This window comes from Mastacembelus armatus, chromosome 7, assembly GCF_900324485.2.
Source record: "Mastacembelus armatus chromosome 7, fMasArm1.2, whole genome shotgun sequence".
Lineage (NCBI taxonomy): Eukaryota > Metazoa > Chordata > Actinopteri > Synbranchiformes > Mastacembelidae > Mastacembelus > Mastacembelus armatus.
This window is the reverse complement of record NC_046639.1, coordinates 7578529-7594884: the sequence shown is the minus strand read 5'-3', so window position 1 is coordinate 7594884 and position 16356 is coordinate 7578529. Positions and strand designations below refer to the sequence as shown.

The window sequence follows — 16356 nt, the reverse complement described above, 5'->3', positions numbered from 1 at the left end:
CACGATAAAATACATTTAAGTCAGCCACTTGTCTTTCAGTCTAATTGGTATTTGTGTGTTCCTGTGTCTACTCTACTCTTCCCTAGGAGAGCTTGTCGTCTGCAGGGACACCACACAAGCGAGACTCTCTCACCTACAGCAACTGGCTGGAAGACAGCATCAGCAGCACCAGCACCACCAGTCGTGGTAGTTCTCCAGGTGAGAGATGTGGAGTGCTTGGAGATGCAGGTCCAGTAAGTTGTGACAAAGGTCACAGGACATTAGAAATGCTTTAAAAGAAGGCAGCACGATTTAAAAGACTAAAGCAGAGGACAATACTGTAAAAAACAAATGCACCATAGAAAAACGCAGTGAAACTGAATTTGGACATTTATGGCTGATTTAACACACTGTCGACCTATCCTTCAGGGCCTGCTAAACCTGAACGGGGAAAGGCAACAGACATCCGTATCAAACTGGAAAGACCACACGATCACCAGTCCTCATCGGTTAGTCAACTTCACACTGTAACAAACAAAATTCTCACCTAATTATCAGCTATTCTGAAATCTTCTTTGTTGTGCTGCCTGGTAATTTTTTTCTTAACGCTGGCTTCACCCTGGCTTTGAAACATTTACTTGTCTGTAAAAGTTTCTCATTACTCAAACAAAAGGTGCTGCAATGATGCTGTACAGCACTAAAGCCACTAGTGGTCCTAATGTTTGTTTCTGATGTGTTTGTTTCAATTGCTGTTTCTGCGTCTCTGTGTGCAGAACTGTTAGCTCCACCTACCTGGTTACGAACTGGATCTCCATCTTCAGGTTAGACTTTTTCTGTTACCTTCTCGTGTTCCTTAGGTTCATGGATTTAAACCAGATGGACCAGATGCACTGATACCAAACTGAGTGTGTATATTTATTATGCAGCTATTTTTTGCATAGCTTTTTAAGTCATAATGCATGTCAAAATATAATTATTAGTCATAGCTTTTAAAGAATTGTGTGAATAAAGTGCATTCTGACACCTACATCTTTATCAGATGTACCAGTGGACCTGCATCTCAACCCTCTTTACCAGATGTCTTTCTTATTCCCAAAGCATTCCCATAAGTCACAATCCTTCTGGGAGATGAGACGGTGCAGGTGTTGGCCATGGCTAGTGAGGAAAAGGAAGAAGATGAGAAAGAAGGCCAATCAGCTGCTCAGTGAAAGCCAGAATGCAGAAATCCAGAAACCTGGAGGACGCTGGAAAGAATGACCCACAAATATGGGACAGCTTGTAACAGTGCTGTTTCTTTCTAATCTTTTCTTTGTCTTTTTACACACATTGCCTAGTCATATGATTTTTTTGTTTATGTTTTTTTTTTATTTATTAATTTTTTTATCAGACCTTTGTAAAAAGATTGTTGGTGGTGTGCTGGTTATAAAGGGTAACTGAGAAGGACTTCTGCTGCTACTATAATGTGTAAATTATCTGTTGGATGCTGTAAGATATTAAATTATTCTCTTGGTAAAATCCAGAATTGAAGGATTCTATAGCTGCAGCAAAATAGCTGTACTCCTTGCTCTACCACCCAAATCTCTACAAGATCAGATTTGAAACTTAACAAAGCAATGCATCTTACATAACACAAAATGGCCTTAAAAACCTATCATTCAATTTCATTGGCCATCAGGATTGTTTTACCTCATTTCTGTGACTATATTCTGCAGCCAAAAATGGAACAACAGTATTAGTTTAAGATTAACAGAAATATATGCAGAATGCTTTTTAAGCACACTAGTGTCTAAATGGTGACTTCAGCACTGTCTGTATTGTGTACTAATGTATGGATATACTATATCCACCATCCACCACTTTGTCTTTTCTGCTGGTGTGGAAACCAGTCTGTACAGTACCTTATATTCTGAGTTGCTTTTTTTCTCTCTGATATATGTTTTTATTTATTGATTTGATTCTTGTTGAAGGGACATTTGTGGTGTACATCTGTTATACTACACTTCTATAGTGGGTACATTCAGCCCTCTGTATGCTTATACTGTATGTGTTGGAGTAAATTATGATGTTGTCACCTGTCAAGTCCTGCCTAATTCAGCAGTCAGATCTCTTTCAGTGCAATCAAAGTGAATATTTTTCTTTGCTAGTGAGAAAATCTTGAGATAAAACTACTGATTTTGTAAATAGATATTTAGTTGAAGTACATATTGTATAATGTGTAAGTCATAGATTTAAGATGGAATTGACAAAGACATCATGACTGCCAAGCTAAGAATGTATTGTTTTTTTTCTGTATACCCTAAAACTTAAGCATTATTTTAAGAGACTTTTGTAAAATAAAATTCTTTTAAAAGCTATCTGGGATTTTCTGTAAAGGGGAAAATCTTTCAGTACATCCTGCTGATATATTTCAGTTGCCTTATCATCACAAACTGATGTCGTATATATAGATGGTGAAGCAAACAGTTAAGCAGGATTTACAAAGAAATGAATGTTTTGTTGTTTTTATTGTAAATAAATGCCCTGAGAACTTTACAGTCTTCTGTACTCACTCTCTTTTGCCCTGCATCACATCACTCAGAAACATTATTTTACTTCGTTTGTTTATTTTCTATACAAAATCCCTGCTGTGAAATGCGTACACACTATAGATGTTCCATTTCTTACCATCTAAATGACAACTAAGAAAGAAATCCCCATGTATTAATGATTTGATGAGACTGCCAGGAAATATGTAAAACTGGAGCAATCTAAAAGTGGAGGCTTCCCTGGTTATACAACTGAACCACATGGAAGAAAGACATATATTACGTTTTATGAGTCAAATGGAAACACTATTGAATCATGCCTTTTAAAATGCATCTTCTCACAAAACAATAATTCTAACATATTTGTGGCACTTCATGAAGGGGTTTAGAAATTGTGCATTGATCAAAGAACATTGATTACAGGCCAAGAACAAAAAGTACTTTTATGTACAAAGTATAACACTGGTACCACAGACTATCATTTGGGAATTTTAGTACTATATTTTTTTTTCATTTTGAACATGCTGATTAAAGATAACAGCCTAAAAATATAAATTCAACAACAAAAACAAGAATAGGAAAATAAAGAAAGCTATTAAGCTACAGGCCCACAATAAGTTTCAAATACACTCAAGATAAATCAGATACCAGTGATTGTAGACATGTTGATTGTGTATTTGGCCCTGTATGTAATGGTACTCACATTTTGCTCAGAACATCTTCATCCGTGGAGCATTTTCCCCATATTTTTTTCATTTTATGTTTGGAGGTCATACCTGTGCTGCATTCAGGCAAACCTTCCCTGCATCAAACAGATGTTATATATTATGAAAACACTTTGATTTAAACTGCCCTCCAGTGGAGTTATTTAGGCCTCCAGCTTATCTGCTGTAAACTCAAGGCCATATGTGCGGTTTATTTATTTATTTAACTGTAGAATGACTTCATGCTGCCTGTGTACATGAATTATTCAGAATATATCTATCTATCTATATCTACATAGATCTCTCTCTCCCTCTCTAAAGAGAGAGAGAAATAGATAGATAGATAGATAGATAGATAGATAGATAGATAGATAGATAGATAGATAGATAGATAGATAGATAGATAGATAGATAGATAGATAGATAGATATTACCGGCTCCGGCGGAACCTTTGTTCGCTCTAAGAAACCGGAAGCACTTGCATTTTTGGACGCACGAGTCGGAAGTGGGTGTCTGAAGTCACATTGAAAACCCGGTCAAAGAATTTAAGGTAAATAAACAGACCGTTTTTAAACCAAATGAATTAATTGTATTTTGTCACGTGGTTCATAGCAGAGCTAATCTTACCTTTGGTGATATCGCGTTTTCTTGACTGAAGACAAGCCGTGTCGCTGGTATGAGCAACAACTGCAGGACTGCTGTGTCGGCAGCATCCAGAAACTATAAATGAACCTTATTTCATTTTTCTCATGTTGTGCAGAAACTAAGGCTTTTGCACTGGTTCACTAATGTCGCTATGTTTAGTTATTTGTAATGTGGTTAAGTTACCTACACGTTAACCACATGCAGAGACACCTCATACATGGCTAACGTTATAATCGTTTATTTTACTGTGGTATCTTTATAGAAACATCCTCACAGAGCTCACAGCAGCTCTTCAAGGTGTTTTTGTCCTAAACCAAGATATACTGACTTTACAGTGACACAGAATGGAAGAGCTGACAATCTTCACTTTTGAAAAGCTTTGTTTCCTTTGACAAATTTGACCTAGATGTTTTTTCTTTATTTCAGCTGTGGTAATCTTTTCCTTGACTCATTTAGAGCTGCAGCCTGCAACAATCAATTACTTAGTTATATGATGTACAGAAATATTGATAATTGACTGTTTTATATGATTCAATTCAGTGTAAGCCAAAATAATATATAGGTAAAAAGGTTGTTGAAGTTGAGCTTAAATTCATTAGAAATAATAGTTGGACAAAATATGTGTACTTAAAGGTTTTTGTGGAGTTTTAACAGTTTCAGTAAATTAGGTTTGCTTTCATTGAGGAACTTAGGTTTACAGAACTGCAAAGACAGTTTATTGATTAATCCATCAGTTAATCAAATGGAAATAAATCTGTTAAATCTGTTTGTTTTTTTTTTTCAAACAAGAGTGGCCAAAGATCAGATTAATTGATAAAGAGAACTTTACTCTGAGCTCATCTATAAGATTAAACATACAGAGATGATATTCCGTTTCTGTGGGGTGAATGGTGCCACACTTATCTGTTGATCATTAGTTTCAAAGCTTTATCGAAGGGCCATGACTAAAACAGTACGTTTCTTATTCCCACAGGACCAGTTCACCCATTCTTGATGACTTTATTTGGATGATCATTAGCAATGTTTGCTTTAAAGGTTATTCCTCGTCTCAGTCTACTACATAGAGCGACGTGTAAGTATTAAGAAATATCTGTTTAGGTATCTAATCTTACCTTAAAGTCAATTTCCTGTGAACATAATATTGCTGAAAATTACTTAACCTTTTTTTTTTAATGACTAGGTGCACTTCAAGCCCATGGAGAACTTTTGAATGGATTTATTCTTCCTGCTTACTGCTCTTCACCAAAACACACACTGAGAAACTACTCAACAGCAGCAGACAACACATCTCCTCCTCGATGGGTCCAACTGGAGCCAGAACTGGACGAGGCTCTTGTGCCACGTAAACTGTCAGTAAGTCCTCTAGAGACCTGGCTGTCCTTGCGTTACTCCCTCCCCCCCCTGCTGGAGTCCGCTCAGCCACAGGAGGATGTAGAGCTACTGGAGGAAAAGGTGCTGCCATCCATCTCTATTCCTGTTATGGAGGATGGGGAGGGTTCAGTACCACCCCTTAGATGTAAGAATGTTCTGGAGATTCGACGGCGGAAGATGAACCGGCATAAATACAAGAAGCTGCAAAAACGGACTAAATTCTTGAGGAAGAGAGTGTTGGAGGGCAGGGCAAGAAAGAAGCAGGTAAGACGAATTTCCCCTTTTTGGCTATAAAAAGAATTATTTTTGTCTCTATATATTATATATGCAGCCTTTCCCATCTCTAGCTGAATTTGGTGTAAATGTACTTTTCTTGCACTACCATGGCTGACTGAGAGTTTATTCTGAACAGAAACGATTTGAGAAGGATCTGCAGAGGATCTGGACACGTGCTGGACTGAAGAAGGCTCCAGAAGGATGGAGCACACCTAACATCTTCATTAAACACCATGCAAACAAAAAAGACTGAGAGACAGTGACAGTGAATTTGTGATTAAGTCACAAACTCTACACTGGATGGCTCTGACACAACAACACACTGCAGTTAAAGTGGTCAGCCTGCTTTCTGTGTTTTGCAGCGTGATTGAAGCATATCTGTGAACTTTATCACTCAAACATGCTGCAATCAAACTGTTCTATGTGTACAGTTATTTTTTTTTAATAGTGAACATGATCTAATAAACATCTTCCTCTGTCAGGCCTGACGCATGGTGTGCTGTAATTATTATTAAGGGGACTAATGGTTGAATCATTGGACAGCTGACATTTTCTCTATTCAAACGATGGGTGGCAGTATTGTGCAAAGTCTGAGAATATGTAGAAACGGAAATGGTCCCTGTCACCTGTAGATATTTTTGTAACTCCACTCTAAACAGACCTGAATCATCAGTATATTAGTAAACCTCTCCTCTTTGTGTTGGATGGAAAGCTGCAGTATGTTTTGACTTGTGCAGGGTCCGGTGCTGGTATTATCTCTACATTCGGCCTTTTGCCCTAGTTTTTTCCTATGTAATTGCTGAAGTATGTTGTTGGGTTATAGTTCTGCCGCTGCTTCAAGTTGTGCGTGAGACGCGCAGCAGCAAAGGTTTTAGATTTCACTGGGTGGCGGAGGCGGAGCGTGATTCGGCTCCAGACTGAAGGAATCCAACAAAAACCCAGCTGAGCTGCTGTTCGGTGAACTTGGGAGTCTTTTTGTGTTTTTGTCTGTTGACGCACAGGTCACCTCTGACGGGCTTCTCCCTTCGCTGGCAGCACTGCGAAAAGATGCGCCTCCATATGATCCTGCCTCAGAGTAAGTCCTTCACTTGTCTTGTTTTTAAAAGCCAGAAAATAACTTGAGGAAACTTTTTCTTTCCACAGCTCAGAATGACCCATCAGGCACAAAAGCCGTCAGCTGCTCATTTGTCAGGTCTGCTCTGCTGCATATTTTCTCCTTAACTAGTTTTTAGTTTGTTTGTTTCTCAAAATGTCAGTAAAATAAGATGTGGTGTTGATTTAAAAGCAGACTAATCTGTTAGACAGACTTTAGATTTTATTGTTCACTCAGTCTGTCTGCACGATTTTTTTTTTCCAGCTACTTCTACTTGCTTCAGATATTTTTAACCCAGAATGCAGCTCACTTTTTGTGCTGTTTATTTATGGAGGCTGTTTATATATAAGATATCTATTTCTTTCTGTTTTCTCCTAAAATCTCTTTGTGTCTACCAGTCCGCACACGGTAAGTATTATGTTTTAAGATATATTGGCACACATTGAAAAACCTGATTGTCTGTCATCTAAACTATATCCCCCGCGCGTGTAGTTATTTGAGATTACAGATTACATCTTTTATTTTGAAATAATCCCAGTACTGAAAATCACGGTGACGCTGTGTGACTCTGACCATGCCTCAGGCCTGTTGGTGTTTATGTGGGATTTTTTTATGGCCTCAGCCCAAGTGTTTCTAGTTAACTGCGGCCTGAGTAGAGGAGTCAGCACAATCCAGCATCCAGTCATTATATGTGTCAGTAATGAGTGTTTCACCACGAGTGGGCTCCGGACGGAGTGGAGGAGGGGGATTACCACTCTGACCTTGTTTATCATGGGCTCTGTCTTAATGAACGGGCGCCAGCGATGAGGCATGGAAAACATTAGAATTGTTGTTTGGAATAAAATAAGCGTATAAACACGTAGCTACTCATTTGGCTGAAGACAGAAAATGACAGGGTCACAATAAATTATTGGCAGCTGGATATTCAGACGTTTGTAGAAAAAGGTGGCTGCACCCTGAGGTGATGCTCCCAGCTGAATATGGACATATGGGACTCATCAGATAGGTGGAGGTAAAAACATACTTACAGTACCCTACAGGCCATATATATATATATATATGTCTGAATATATATATATAGTCCACCTCTATAGAGAACATATACCTAAAAATGATATGTAATAAATTTCTGACTCATAAGGCAAGATGGGAACATTTTAGCAAAAGTACAAATGCAAAGTAAACATTCTCCATTCCAGGTAAATCCCATATTCAAAATTTTAGTTAAGGTACAAAAGTATTTCAGCAAAATATATTTAAGGTAATAAAAGTGAAAATACATGGTTTGTGGAAAAATGACTTCAGTTTTTAGACCAGCTCATTTTTTCTGCACCAAAGAAGATTTGATGCTATTAATGTTGCCAGAGGCTGAACTGAGAGTCTGAATGCTTCTACAAATGAGATTTAAATGTTTGATTAAAAAAAAAAATTAAAATCATATTTGCACTTTGTCATGATTGGATATTGAGTGTAGGATAACCAGTTTTATCCATTAAAATTAAACTTACAACATAATAAAGTGTAAAAAAGTAAAGTGGTCTGGGTCCTTTTTGAATTGACTCTATATATAGTTCCCAAACTAGGGGCTGGGGTTGGGGCCCGTCAGTGGGTCACAAGATAAATCTGGGGGTGAGATGCTTAGTAGGGTATCAGAGCAGAAGATCTGAGATTTACCACTCAAGTTTGTTTTCTTTTTTCTCTGATCTTTGCTTTTCAGTGAACTCTTCCTTTACCCCATTGTGTTTCAAACAGTCGTTTGAGTGAAACCATCTGAGCTGTGTAAAGATGAATTCACTCTGCTCGTAAACATCTGAAACATTCTTGTAATGGCTCATAGGCCAAAGTAGTTGGAAATCATAGGTTTAATATTTAACAATGTATTTTATTTTAGAAGATTATTTAAATGTAGCATTTGAAAATGAAGAGTAAACTATGTCTGTCAGATAACTGTAGTACAGTGAACTCTTGCCTTAGCAGTGTAGTGAAGTAGAAGAATGAACAACATCAAATGAAAGTGTTTGCGTAAAAAGTTATTACTTGAGAGTTTTGTAGTTAGTTGCTTGGCTACAACAATAGAAAGTAGATGCAAGTGTACTAACTTACAATAAAGCAAGAAAAGTACTCAGAGGACTAAAAATCTTGGCAGACACTTAATGTAATGTGGGTGTATCCATGGGAGAGTCAATAGGCTCTGCAGGTCTCTGAATGTGTCTTTGTGTGTTTAGCTGAGTCTGCAACTGGACAGATTTGTTTGATTAATTCTGAACCTGTGATGGAGCTGTGAGTAAACTTTACGTGGCCACGTCGCTCATGAATCATAGTAACGGCCTGAATAAATTGATGCTTTACGTTTGAGTCATATGTATAAAGCTGGTTTTGCTTTACCCTGAGGATGACATTCTGTTACGTGAGTGTCCGTGTGATTCCTGGGGTTACCAAATGACGACGGTGATTTTTACATGTCGTTTGCTAAATTGCCTGTTATTATCTCTGGTAATTCAAGAGCACATTGTTAAGTCTTTAGCGTTAAATCAGCCTGGTGAGTCACCAGCCTGTGTGTGTGTGTGTCTGGATGGAGGGATGAGAGAAAATTACAGGGGCTGGGACACTTTGTTTTACCATCTGCAGGAAAGTTTATACCCTTCAATAGAAAACCCATCTAAGTTTTCCAGTGTGAGGTCTGCTGTCAGATGCCAGTGTGCATGCTGCAATCATTTCACTCAACTTGAAGTATTATTATATACTACTGCAAAAAAAAAAAAAAGCACAGTAGCAGTACTTCTGTGAAGTATTGTTTGGCTGTTTTGTTTGCTTTTGCTCTTTATTCAGATGTTCTGAACGCACTGAAAAATAACACCACACTGACGGCTCTGTAGTTCCCCCTACCCATCACCAGTATGGTAAAAATATACAGGTGTTTGTTCAGTGGGACTGAAGTGAGCAGAGTATCAGCCTGCTTCTTCATCCCCTCAGGATCATGGCCTTGCAACAAACCAGCAGCAGCTGCATGAATAGAGGCTCTGTGTTCTTTGGCTGCAAGCGTCTCCTCTGGCCTTTCAGCAAACAGTCGATGAAATAGCACAGTGGGAAAAATGCATTAGAAATAGCAAATGCACTGTAGGAAAACAATTATTATCTCTAGAGTGAAAAAGCCCAAACAAACAGCCAAATGTCTTTCCAGAGAATAGTGTTGACATCTGGAATGTTTCTGCTGCGTGCATATATCTGTTTCAAAATCGTGTCCTTACCATTTCTTTAGTTTTCCACTGATTCTGTAAACAGTCCTGCCTCTGAACCCACTTCAGTTCCTGCTCTGATCTCTTTCACCGCTGGTTCAGCCCAGGTCAAACCCTAACACTCCAGATACTTCAGGCTTTTAGAGATATTTCTTGAGACTTAATTGGTGAATGGGTTTATACTGCAGTCTGCAAAAAACCTATATAATTGAGCAACAAGCAGGAAGTATGAATTAAAAGTCTCAGTAGGATATACCGCTAATCATTCTTTTTTTTTTTTTGCCTGTTTCAGTTTTTGCTGTGCTCTTCCTCCCAGGAGGTAAGACCATTTATTTATCTAAGCATTACCTTCATTAAAACTAAAGACATAGTTGCTTTTTCTAGGTTTTTATGCTTCTTTTCTTTTCTATCTTCTGAAACCATGTGTGTTAGTGTGGGGTCAGGGCAGCAGTAACCGTGGTGGCGTGGTGGAGGCCAGGAACATCACCCTTCCTGCAGGGACTAAGGCTGTCCTGCCCTGCCACAGCCCCCGTATGGTATGGACCCGGGACAGACTCAAGGACCGCCAGAGGGTGGTGCACTGGGACCTGGTCCGCAGCAGCCCAGAGTATTCTAGAGAGCGAGTCTTGGACATGTCCCCCGGAGCCCGCCAGAGGGTCTACAATGGCTTCAACAAGGGACGCATTTCTATCCCAGAGTCGGGTTTCAGTGATGGAAACTTCTCTCTTATCATTAACAGTGAGACTCCGGTTCTTTGCCAGTAGCAACATAAACAAGGCGGTCTTCCTTTTATGATTTCATCTTACTGTTGTTTGCTTGATGTTTTAGATGTGATCGCAACTGACAAAGGGGTTTATACTTGTAATCTGCACCATCATTACTGTCAGATTCACCAATCCATCCAAATCCAGCTGAACGTCACAAAGTCATGTGAGAACTGCTAATCATAAAGCCTCTTGTTCCATGAATCCTGATGTATCAAATGTCCTGTAGAGCAGCGCATTTCACATTTTATTCCTCTGTTGTGTGCAGCTCGGAAAGAGAAGCGTTACTGGGATGGAGAGAAGACTGTGTTCGTGGTGTTGCTGGGCAACTCAGTGGTACTACCTTGTGTGAACCGGCACTCCCTGTGGAGAGATGGTCTCCAGGAGGAAAAGCAGCAGGTGGCTCACTGGGACTTCCAGCCTCCTGGAGTGCGTCCTGACATGGCAGACCGGCTGGTGGATCTCTATGCCTCTGGAGAGCGCCGGGATTACGGGCCACTCTTTGCCCAGAACAAGATGAGCGTGGCCGAGGATGCTTTTACATTAGGAGACTTCTCACTGTCCATTTCTGACTTGAAGCCCCATGACAAAGGGCTTTACTCCTGCCACCTGCACCACCACTACTGTGGTCTGCATGAGAGGCGCATCTTTAGGCTCACTGTGGGACCTCCACTTCCATCCACCCCCACTACAGCGCCAAGAATTTTCCAGAATGATGAGCCAGAACTAGGTAAGTCACTTGGAATTAAAAAAAACAAGACAAACATCACCAGAGCTTTGTTTTTCCAGACATGAATAATGGTAAATGATTTTCCCTTGGGCAGAGTTATGTGTAGACTGCCCCTGGGTTTTTTTGTTATATTTATAGGCATAGTTGGTCAGTTAAATCAGTTCCTCAGGTTGCCAAATTCTCCTCCGTTTTCTGTGTTTTTCTGTTGGACTGGGAGGGAGGAGGCAGAAGGAAGGAGCTAGTTGAGTAACAAAGAAAGCCTGGCCGAAAGTTAGAGACAAGGTAGGAGCAACAGAACGAATGGAGGCTTTCTATCAGTTGTTGACTGTGAATTCAGCATTGCAAACTGAAAAGCTGGGGTTTTTAGGCATTTATTCACAGTTCTGCATTGAGAACCTGCCTACAGCAAATAACTTTAAATTGGCTGAAATGAAAGTTGTCTCGTTTTCCTCACAAAAGGTTTTTTCATTTACAGCTTTTTCGTTTACTGCTTCAGACATTTTAATTGTGCTGAGCACAGCAGTTGGCTCCAATAGCTAGTAATTTCGGGAGTGTATGGTCATGTCTTGCATTTTTTCCTCCATTTGACCCTATTTTCCAAAAGTCCCAACTATGTGTCTAGACTGATTCCACTGTATCTTTAGAATCTTTAGCTTCTTTTCTCTCAGTTTCTGCTATTTCTCTCTGCTGATGTATATCAGCCTCTGGTTGAGGCATGGTTATCAGCATTTAAAGGCAGTCTGATACATCTGTGCAACATCTGGCCCAGCTACAGTATGACATGAAAGAGCACAGTAAAGCGAAGGGATGAAGGTATGTGTTAGGCTACAGATCCTCCTTCCCCATTAAAGGAAGGACAGGCTGTTTAAGAACTCTGTAAAGGTTGCTGTAAAGAAATGCAGCCATGTAAATGGCAGCCTGCCCACGTCCTCTGAGCAAACCTCCGCTCAGAATTCACATCTTCTTTATGCTCCGCTGAGCTTGTCTGTTAGGTAAAAAACAGGTTATTTTGTGCTCACACAGGCACCAGCAATCATCTGAAATTGCAAATTTCATGGAAGCTTTTTATTTTAATGCTGTAATTATTCATGGCAGGAACGAGCAGAGCGTTGTTTCTGTGTAATGATGAAGCAAGCTGTCAGCGGTTCTACAGAAATCTTTATCTTTGAGAATGAAGATGCTTTGCTTTAGCTCACTGACTTCCAAGTAGTGCATATCCCTCTGTGCAGCATATGTTAAATAGCCATGAACACATACACACTTGTCAAATTTGTCAAGAAAATGGAAACGTGCTGTTCATGGGACATGGTTCTAGCTCTGCTGGTGACAGTTGAGCTCAAAAGACAATGACCTTGGGCCCGTCTTTGCAGTTTCATGTGTATTAGGCACATTAAAGAGTGACAGGTGATAATTACCAAGCTCCCACTTAGTAAGTGATTGGCTGGCTTCAAAAGCTTGATGGTAGAAATGGTACATTCTATGTTTCCTTCATTAGTCCCTTAACAGTGTTTAGGTTTACTAATGTCCAACTTAGAAGTTTAAATGAGCCAGCGAAGATTAAAGATATACTGAAAAAAAAAAACAATTATTAAGCAATGGCTTAATGCATTTCATCTTCCACTTTTTGTGTCATCTGCCTTCTGTGAATAGACTGCTGCTGAAAGACTCTAATAGCAATGGCTCTGTTAACGTGCATGGAATGTGTTGTGTTGTATAGCAGCATACACTGTAATTTATCATATTGTTTATACTAGCGATAACAGTCTGTAATTGTTATTGTTTTGCATCACCAAGCTCTGTGTGCATTTACTGTGCTTGTCAGATTTGAATAATTGCCGTCAGTTATCTAGCATACACAAACCGTTCAGACTGGGTTATGGCTGCAGTGTTGACAAATGCATATTTAGACTGGCTCGTCAGACTGTTAAGGTGTCACAGATTTATTTTCCATACATGCGTGTGGAAAGCTAATACAGACATGCAGACAAACCATATTACAGAATTTGTCTCACTGTCCTCACACTTCTCCTCCTCTCTTCTGGTCAGCCCATGTTTTTCTGTGGCGAAAAAATGTACCAGCTGCATGACATCAGGTCTGGAAGTCATTACTGCCGTACAGCATTTTGACATTTAACTCCTTCCCTCTCTCCTTCCGTCTCTGGCTTTTAGACACAGATGAAAATGAAGAAGCCTCAGGAAGAATAAAAATTTTTTTTTTTTTTTGGTTATGTTGAAATTCATTTCAGTTTAATCCTTGTTTATTTCCATTAGGATAATCCAGTCTAACAACCCAGTATATCCTATTTACAGTACATTTTGTTGATTGGAGGCTTCCTCGACTGTGTTTGATGTTTACAATACGGATTTTCAGATTTAATTAATTGACTGTTATCATTGACTTTTCTGCCGATAGGGACCAGTGTGGAGGAGAGTCCACGCGTGGTTAATGTCATCCTGCCAGAGCATAAGGGCTATTTTGTGCAGTATCTGGGCTACTTCCTGGCAACTTTCATACTGCTGGCGTTCATTGTTGTTGCTACCATTGTCCTGACCCGACGACGCAAAAAGAGAGGTACTGTATGTGTGTGTGTTCATCCCATAAAGTCACTCTGTCTTTGTTCTTGGCTTCTATCTGACAACTTGCTTGTACTTTATAATTATAAAATGCATTATGGTGGCTAGTGTGGAGCACACCCAGTGAGTTTGAAATTGGGTATTCAATTTCTTTTTTTTTTTTTTTCTCCAGAGATAGAGCATGAGATGGCTAGAGCAGATCGGTAAGATATTACTATGTACTAAACTATCCACCATTGTTCCTTTAAATGAAATGAAATCACATTTAAAACAAAAACACAATTGTTTTTGTGCAGGCTAAATATGATCAGTGGAGGTGACATGTCATTAGACTACACAGAGATGAAGACCTGCAACCAAGAGCCTCTGAATTCTGGTACAGTGAGACTTATTTACACAGAAGCAATACACACACATAACCTGCTCAACAAAAAAGAAAAATAATATGCTTTCTTAACCTGTGTGTCTGTTACAACCCACAGACTACAAAAACAACCTGCTAAAAGAGAAAGAAATGACCAAAGATTGCAATAACGGTGAGTTGATGCTGTGTATTTAAAGAGTTGTAATGCAGTAAATAAACATCCACCAATAACATCCTTACAGCCGCAGAGAAAAAAACATTACATTTTAATGATACAGTGTAACGTCCACCTCCCCCCTCCCCATCCAGATTATGACGGGAAGCTGTGGAAGTGAGTGGGATGTGTCTAAGATGCTGCTGGCAGGTCCAGGGCAAATGCCAGACAAATAAAGGACTAAAAAAAAAAGAGGAAATCCAAGAGAGGACAGGAGGAAAGCTCCCTCTGCTGTAACTCAAGCATACTAAGCTTTTTTTTAAAAAAAATTTTTCACCAGCCATTAATTCATTTAAGTTTAAACATATATTTGATCATTATTCTTTGCATTGATTTATTTTGAATATTAGGCAATTTTATTGCCCTTTTTTAAAAAACATTTTTTATTAAAATGCATGCTGTTGATCTAAGTATGTGTTATTTGTACTATACATGCTTACAAAGCTGCAAGCTCAGAGCTCTTTTTAATTGTCTGACCATTTTCCTTTATTCACACATTCTGCTGTACTTTTATTTGTCAATTTTTTTTTAACACCATGTTTTAAAGGTTCATTTGCTGAATGGAGACAGCCTTTGGAAACATGTGCCACATATTTGTAACTATGGATACTATTTTACAGGTTATAGTACTTTTTCTGGATTTTCTGTAGTTTTGAAATACAGAACATGAATATTTTCTTAAAATATTTCCCCACAAATATATATCGTATCTTGGAAAACATCAGTTTATGGAGTTTTCAGGTAAGAAAATAATACAATTGTTGGATCATGGCCTAAAGTCTCAGTCTACCAGAACTCAGGAAACAAAAAGCTTAAACTGTTTAGTTGGTTATTAATAGGATGTGCAGTACTTGTTTGCATCAAGCATGTACAATATATCCTGGTTTATAAATGACTGAATTTGTATTACTGCATCTGCTGGTTATTGATACAGGTTATTGCAGCCCTGGGAGGTTTACTTCAGGAAGAAATGGGTCTACTAATTCAGTAATGCCACATTATAAACTGTAGTCAACACTTTCCCCCCCTCTCTGTTGCATCCTCTCCATCTTGCTTGCTCACTGTAATGTCGGTCTCTTCTAATAAAATAGTTTAAAAATTCACAACAGTTGTGACAGACCTATGAATCCAAATGTGTTCCAGATTGGGCTCCACAGACATTATCCTACATATTTGCTGTCTGGATAAATAGACAACTATGATATGAACTAAAAATCTATTGAAAAGAGGTTAGTAACATTTGAGGTAAGTGATGAACCATTGTCAAAAAAACACAGTGCAGTAGACTCTTGTTTGAAAAAGGTTAATGTCATAATGTTTAATAACTGGTGTGCAAAGTCCTCTAGTCTATATAATCAATCAATCATATAGCTTCTTCTCCTCAAAGTGCTGCTGTATATATATTTTTTAAACGTTTTTAGATACATTTGTGTTCATATACTCACCCCTGCCACAATTTGAGATATACTGGCTATTTTTAAAATACATGAATGATCAGGCAGAAAGGTTCTTTATAATAATTAGCACCATTAGTCTGTGCAGTAATTTTAAAAGGGCAGACACGCCTGTCTGAACATTTATTTAGTTTTTCCAAAAAAAATGGGTTTGTCCAATTATCCGCACAGTTGTATATTGTTTTATAGGATTTCTTTCCGGATTAATTTTATTTTTATTATATTATATTTTTCAGACAGTTTCACCAATACATTGTATAAGAATTTAATTAATATAAAATCAAATAATAATATAAAATTGAACTAATCCTTCCGGTTTCTATGATATTTACACTGTGATAACTGTAAGTCGAAAATCAGATATCGTTAAAACCAAAATCTCCTGGCTCCATATAAAAGCACCGTGTCTGACCTGTACGGCGCACAG

At 38.7% G+C, this 16356-nt stretch overlaps 3 protein-coding genes across 9 annotated transcripts in view; all 3 read left to right on the top strand.

The window, feature by feature from the left end:
* The window catches only part of rap1gapa (RAP1 GTPase activating protein a), a 35245-nt gene extending 32734 nt beyond the window's left edge, over positions 1–2511 (top strand). For 5 of the 7 annotated variants that reach the window (XM_026332933.1, XM_026332935.1, XM_026332932.1 and 2 more), the window contains 4 exons: positions 87–198; positions 409–488; positions 753–800; positions 1078–2511. In XM_026332933.1, the coding sequence (XP_026188718.1) occupies positions 87–198; positions 409–488; positions 753–761 (201 nt within the window). In that variant the 3' untranslated portion in view covers positions 762–800; positions 1078–2511. Of the gene's footprint in view, positions 1–86; positions 199–408; positions 489–752; positions 801–1018 lie in introns of all 7 variants that reach the window. The other 2 variants (XM_026332931.1, XM_026332930.1) reach the window with 2 other exon arrangements.
* Positions 2512–3685: 1174 nt separating this feature from the next.
* aurkaip1 (aurora kinase A interacting protein 1) lies at positions 3686–5988 on the top strand. Its single transcript, XM_026332874.1, has 4 exons — positions 3686–3758; positions 4827–4925; positions 5034–5488; positions 5637–5988. The coding sequence occupies exons 2-4, from the start codon at positions 4874–4876 to the stop codon at positions 5751–5753; spliced, it is 624 nt and encodes a 207-aa protein (XP_026188659.1). The 5' UTR covers positions 3686–3758; positions 4827–4873; the 3' UTR covers positions 5754–5988.
* A 436-nt stretch (positions 5989–6424) lies between these two features.
* On the top strand, positions 6425–14660 carry LOC113146237 (matrix remodeling-associated protein 8-like). The gene is made up of 10 exons (XM_026333606.1): positions 6425–6575; positions 10122–10148; positions 10262–10567; positions 10658–10759; positions 10862–11323; positions 13737–13895; positions 14070–14100; positions 14194–14273; positions 14380–14433; positions 14571–14660. Exons 1-10 carry the CDS (start codon positions 6548–6550, stop codon positions 14594–14596), a joined length of 1275 nt encoding a protein of 424 aa, XP_026189391.1. The 5' UTR covers positions 6425–6547; the 3' UTR covers positions 14597–14660.
* The last annotated feature ends 1696 nt before the right edge of the window (positions 14661–16356 follow it).

Excerpts from the sequence above, each read along its gene's own strand:
- LOC113146237 (XM_026333606.1), top strand. The coding sequence starts at position 6,548 with ATGCGCCTCCATATGATCCTGCCTCAGA. Across the intron at positions 13,896-14,069 it reads CCGACGACGCAAAAAGAGAG|AGATAGAGCATGAGATGGCT; the intron begins GTACTGTATGTG and ends TTTTTTCTCCAG. Across the intron at positions 14,274-14,379 it reads CCAAGAGCCTCTGAATTCTG|ACTACAAAAACAACCTGCTA; the intron begins GTACAGTGAGAC and ends TACAACCCACAG.
- aurkaip1 (XM_026332874.1), top strand. The coding sequence starts at position 4,874 with ATGTTTGCTTTAAAGGTTATTCCTCGTCTCAGTCTACTACATAGAGCG. Across the intron at positions 4,926-5,033 it reads TCTACTACATAGAGCGACGT|GTGCACTTCAAGCCCATGGA; the intron begins GTAAGTATTAAG and ends TTTAATGACTAG. Across the intron at positions 5,489-5,636 it reads GCAGGGCAAGAAAGAAGCAG|AAACGATTTGAGAAGGATCT; the intron begins GTAAGACGAATT and ends TATTCTGAACAG.